At 38.3% G+C, this 5,894-nt stretch overlaps 1 protein-coding gene across 1 annotated transcript; it reads left to right on the forward strand.

Moving 5' to 3' along the window:
- The first annotated feature begins 3,699 nt into the window (after positions 1-3,699).
- On the forward strand, positions 3,700-4,641 carry LOC100928643 (olfactory receptor 1F12-like). Its single transcript, XM_023502811.1, has one exon. The coding sequence runs from the start codon at positions 3,700-3,702 to the stop codon at positions 4,639-4,641; it is 942 nt and encodes a 313-aa protein (XP_023358579.1).
- Positions 4,642-5,894: the final 1,253 nt, after the last annotated feature.

Consider the following 5,894-nt stretch of genomic DNA (forward strand, 5'->3'; position numbering starts at 1 on the left):
AGCTATTTGGGTTGAAACTCTTGTACTAAGTTGTTAATTCTCCTTCCTTTAATTCTTTCCTCCAAAATTTTCATATTGTTTATCACTTAATTTTTTAAAATTCTTGTTTCATTTCTTTCAGTAATTCTAGTTCACTTTGAAACTATTGAATTTTCCTTTGAGACTTTGCTTGTAGACATTATTCTTGTCTTTTCCATTTCTTGGGTGTTATTGGCTTTATACTATTTCTATATAAGTTTTATCTTTTTCATTAATTTATTTACCAGACTTACTTCCTGAAATGAAAATTCGTGTTATGGAGCTATGTGAATTTGATCTGTATTACTTGGAATTCTGCCTCTGTTTCCTCTAGGTGTTGGGTTATGTGTTCTTCTTGATTCTGTTCTGTTTACTGGAAACTTTGAGCACACTGTAAGCTAAATTGTCAGATTTAGGTTGTTTTTCAGATTCCTAATTCTGGTTTGAGTCTGGGTGACATAACTATATTTTTTCCTGATTGGGAAATTGTTAGAGAACTACTGATCCCAATACTTGTCAGCTAGTTGGAAATTACTGCAGGTTAAGAATAAAAGAACTACAGGTTACCAACTTATTTGGCCTTCCTGCCTTGGTTACTTAGTTGCAGGTCCCAGCCTCTGTCTGTGTTGGATTCTCAACACTGTTTAGGATCACAGCAACATAGTGGCAGGGTTGCTCTGTTTTGGATTCCATGCCCTGGTACTCAGCTTCAGATCCCAGTTTATGCCAAAAGACTTTGGGACCTGGATTCATTGTCAAAGTAACAAAGTTACTAGTTCATCTCTGATCCTACTCTCTCCCACCAAACAGTATTGCATATCCCACTTCTGTACGTGCTGGGCTCAGACCCTACAGAATTAATGACTTGTCTAAAAGGTACTGACTACAGACCATTTCTGGTGCTGAAAGCCTTTATACTTGATCTCTCTAATTGGACCATTTCCCAATTGCCTTTTAGCCTTTTGATTGTCTCTCTGTACTAAGGTAGGCTAGAATAATAATCCATTGTGATTTCTCCTTAGATTTTCTGACTCGGTCTAATATTCTTTCTCTACCTTTGTTGGAATACTTGTGAGAAAGAGATGGATTGTAACTGCTTCTCTTTAAATTGTCTATCTATAAGCAAATTATCTTTGCCATATGACTCTTCCTCTTTAAGAACCTGCATTCTTATTTGTGAATCTTTCTTCCATTTGTCTTTTGTTTGTTTTTTGATTATTTTAGTCATGTCCAACTTTTTGTGACTCCTTCTTGGGGTATTCTTGGCAGAGATACTAGAGTGGTTTGCCATTGCATTTTCCAGCTCAATTTACAGATGAAGAAATTAAGGTAAACAGGGCTAATGACTTGCCCAGGGTCACACAGCTAGTAAATATCTGAGGCTAGATTTTAACTTGTATTTTCTTGCCTCCAGGCCCAGCACTCTATCCATTAAGCCATCTAGCTGCCATTTGTCTTTAGAACCCCAAATAAGAGCATCTCTGATTGAATGCTCAATCTTCCATTCTAAGAAACTTATCTTTGACCTAACCTACTAATTCATTTGACCCCTTGGATTGCTGTAGGTAGAAATCTCCCTCCCTAATATAACTTGTCCAATCCCATAGACCACCATTTCTCAACCAAAATGTTTATCCATGATTCTCCCCTTCTCTTGTCCCTCCTCCCACTTTATAGTAGTGGTATCCTCACTGCCACCTCCTTGATGTTTTTTCTAATTATCCAGTGGCACCTCTATGATTATAATACTTCACCCTGGTAGACATTCTTCAGGTAGAAACTCTTGAAACCCTGCCCTCTCCCCTCCCTTCCTATTACCTATTTTGTGTCTTATTTCTTCAAAGTACTTCTGTCAATCATCTATTTTTTTGAAAGTCCTTCTTTTGTATCCTTCCCTGTCTAGGGAGATGATGTGGCTTTCCTCTCTATTTTAGCTAATCTGTATCAACTTTTTAAGTACCTTGTTCCATCAATTATTCCCTCTCTTTTCTGAATCTTCAATCTTTCTCACTCCATTAACTCTTGCTGCATTGTTTAAGGAACAAACTGATGTCTCTTCTAGTTTATTCAGACATTCCCTCCATGCTGCTAGTGTTTGAAGCCTTATTTTCTAAGTATTCATATACTTATTGAGTAATTTTTCAGTCTGCTAAAGGAAACCATCATTCACAGTGTAGCAACTTCATCCAGGTCCTAACCAATGAGAATAATGTTGCAATAGGTGTTTTGTTGTTTGTAAAAAAAAAAAAAAGCTGCTATTGAAGGCTCTTGTAATTTATGCTTTTATAAAGGACTAAATGTCTCCTGAAATTTTATCGCAGGAAACTAATTTGCTTTGAAAACTTTTCCCCTCTATATATCATGGGAGATGGTAGAAAGGAAGAATAACATACCTAGGGGGATGAACTCTGAACTTGAAATCAATACATTTTTTTTTTTTAGATCCATTTCTGTTATTTACTGTGTGACATTAGGAAACCACATTCCAGACACCAGCTACTCCTAACACATGGCTTTGCATAAGTGACCCTTCCATTCTGGGAATATATTCCTTTTTCTCCTCTATCCTTTGGATTCCTAGTTTCTTCACAAGGCTTTTCCTGATTTTTTGTCCCGACTCCCTACAGTTATCAGTGCCCTTCCCTATTAAAATTATAGTATACTTTTATTTACTTATCTGTATGCATGTTGTCTGGCATGTTTCTCCCATGCCAGAAAGATGTAAACCTCTTTAGGGGCAGATCTGTTTCATTTTCTCTTAGCTTCACTACCATCTACAACAGTGACTTGCATATAATAAATGTTTAATAAATGGTCCTTAAATTAAATAGATTTGAACCTTATTGAATTAGTTTCCTCATTTGTAAAATTAAATTCTGGATGTTTTTAGATTCCTTTCAAATCAATAGTCCTTTAATTTATGAATTCTAGTTCTTTGAGATCAGCAATAATTAAGGTTTTCATTAATTTTGCTGTCAAAGTTTCAGCTCTGCTGAATGATGTCAACATGTTTCCTCTCCTTCTGTTGCCAGCAGGGGCAACTCCTTCTTTGCCCCATGTACCTGGAAATAAGAAAATTCTTCCTGGGTGAGCTTTGACAGAAAGGCTAGCTGTGCCATTCTTGGTCAGCAGGTCTTTCTATCAGTGCTCGCCCTGACCTAATCCAACTCAGAATATTATCACCAAGTCCCAAGCACATAGGAAGTCAACGAGAAGCATAAGATTCATGGAGAAAGCAGAAACTTGAACTTGGGCTCAAGTAGATAGGAGAATAAAGGAACATGTGAAAGGGTTGGAGAGACATGGGGAAAAAACAGGTGAATGGATACAGGGTTCCCACAATAAGCAGCTTTGTCATCATTAAGAACCTCTCCTAATATGGGTGGAAATAAGGTTTTTTCTAGGACTTTCAAAATCAAGAAGCTTTAGGAGAAAATTCTAGCATAAAGCCCTTTGATTTGATGGTCTTTTTGTATCTAAGAGCATGACATAAAGTCTTCTAAAAGCTGTGAATTCTCTGGCGTTGGTAAGGGGTGAGGTCTCAATGAGTTATGAGGGCCATGCAGCTTTTGTGAGAGTTATGTGTTGTAGAAGAACGGGCTGCAGAGGAAAGGAAACTTAGAAGCCCTCTGCTCCATAATTCATGAGTTGACTTTTCTCACAAACAGGTCTTTCAAAACTATGGAGAATGGAAACTATAGCACTGTCTCTGAATTCATCCTATTAGGCCTCTCTAGCCATTCAGAGAAGCAAGAGCTCATCTTCGCATTGTTCCTGACCATGTATCTGATTGGAGCAGCCGGGAATCTACTCATCATCCTGGCTATCTGTTTAGATTCACACCTCCATACCCCTATGTATTTCTTCCTCAGCAACCTGTCCCTAGTAGATTTCTGTTTTACTTCTGCCACAGTCCCTAAGATGTTGTTTAACATCCACATGCAGATTCTGTCTATATCCCGTAAGGGCTGCCTAACCCAAATCTATTTCTGCATCTTGTTGGCAAATATGGATAATTTTCTCTTGACCACAATGGCATATGACCGTTATGTGGCCATCTGCTACCCCCTTCAGTATACTACTATGATGAGCTTACAGCTCTGTGGTCTGATGCTGGCTGGCTCCTGGCTCATTGCTAACTTACACTCCCTGCTGCACACTCTCCTCATGGCCCGGTTAGACTTTTGTGCCAAGAATGTTATTCCATACTTCTTCTGTGATCTTGTTCCTCTCCTTCAGCTCTCCTGCTCTGACACAAGCCTTAACCAGTTAATGATCTTGCTTGTAGGTGGGCTGATTGTTCTCATTCCCTTCCTTTGTATTCTTATCTCTTACACTCACATTGTGTTAGCTGTCCTTAAGGTTCCATCTGCCCGGGGCAAGCAGAAGGCCTTCTCCACTTGTGGCTCTCACCTCACTGTGGTTATTTTGTTCTATGGAACTATCACTGGGGTCTACTTGAATCCATCATCATCTCATTCTGCAGAAAAAGATTCAGTGGCATCAGTAATGTATATGGTAGTAACTCCCATGCTAAACCCCTTCATCTACTGCTTAAGGAACAATGAGATGAAGAGGGCCCTGAGGAAGGTGTTTACCAGACAAACCTCTCATAGACTATGAGGTTAACTAAGGTATTTTTTCCCCTAGGATTTTTGTGTTAGTAGGGATCCTGGTCAAAAAGCATCCCTTTGAAGTGTTGTTAATTCCAATAGGACATCTGAGCTGTCCCAGCCCCCACTGCGACCTAATATAACAGCTGCCTTCAACAAAGGTTTTTTGCAGATGGACCTTGGCAATTCCCTTAGCTACCAGGACCTTCTGTCCACTGAGAACTGCATTCTCAGTGCAAAACTCCATTTCCCATAGATCTGCCACTATAGAAGTCAGTCTCTTGGTAAACTGGTTTCTATCCAACAATAAACTTTCATTTTGCAACTAATAATTCGGGAATGAGAGAATTCTTTCGCTCCTAAAACCTGCGGCCATTTTAAAGGGGATTCTTAACAACTCTCTTATAGCCACTAACCTCTAGACCACCAGGAATCTAGACCACTCAAATAGTATCAGTCCCTTTTTCGGAAAGACCCAGACTAATGAAAGAGAAAGAAAAAACACCTCCCCAAGAGAAAAAACATAAAGAGAAGCAAATATGTAGATATATATAGGCTATAGATAGCTATAGATAATAAGATTAGAGAGAGGTTGATCTTTTACTCGGTGGCAGGCATACCCAAAGTTTTCTCAGATTCTTGGTTCTCACATATAACTGCAGATCAAATGTTATTCCCATAATGGTTTTTTCCATGTAGTTAATAGAGAATCTTGTAGCAGAGCACTCCACACATAGTGGAGTATTCAAAATAATTTGTTGGGTAAAATTAATCCTTGGAGACAGGCATACCTTTCACTTCTGATTTTGCTGGAAAATCTAATGTTGGGAGGAATCCTAGAGAACATCTAATCTAATCCATCATTTTACAGGTAAGGAAATTGAGACCTGGAGACATATGAATTAGTCACATCATTTTAAAATTACAAAGCTGGGACAGGAACCCAGCTATACTGATTTAATTTCTCTACATTTTGACTCCATTACCCTGTTTTTTTCAAGGCAAAATTTATGACTCATCCCTTTAGAGTTTGACAGTAAATAAAGACAGTGAATGTCTCACCACTGACTATTTAGTCTTATAATCTTATTTTTGTGTTTCCTTCTAGTAAGAAAAGTCATCTCCCCACTATTAAGGAAAAAAAAAACACACACACACACTATAAACTCTAGGATATGAGAAAATGGGCTATAATAAAACTCCAGGAGGCATTCTAGAGGTATAAGAGGGAGAATGTCTATCAATCAATTATTTTATTAAACA

Source organism: Sarcophilus harrisii, chromosome 4 (genome assembly GCF_902635505.1).
Source record: "Sarcophilus harrisii chromosome 4, mSarHar1.11, whole genome shotgun sequence".
NCBI classification, from domain to species: domain Eukaryota; kingdom Metazoa; phylum Chordata; class Mammalia; order Dasyuromorphia; family Dasyuridae; genus Sarcophilus; species Sarcophilus harrisii.

Excerpts from the sequence above, each read along its gene's own strand:
- LOC100928643 (XM_023502811.1), top strand. The coding sequence starts at position 3,700 with ATGGAGAATGGAAACTATAGCACTGTCTCTGAATTCATCCTATTAGGC.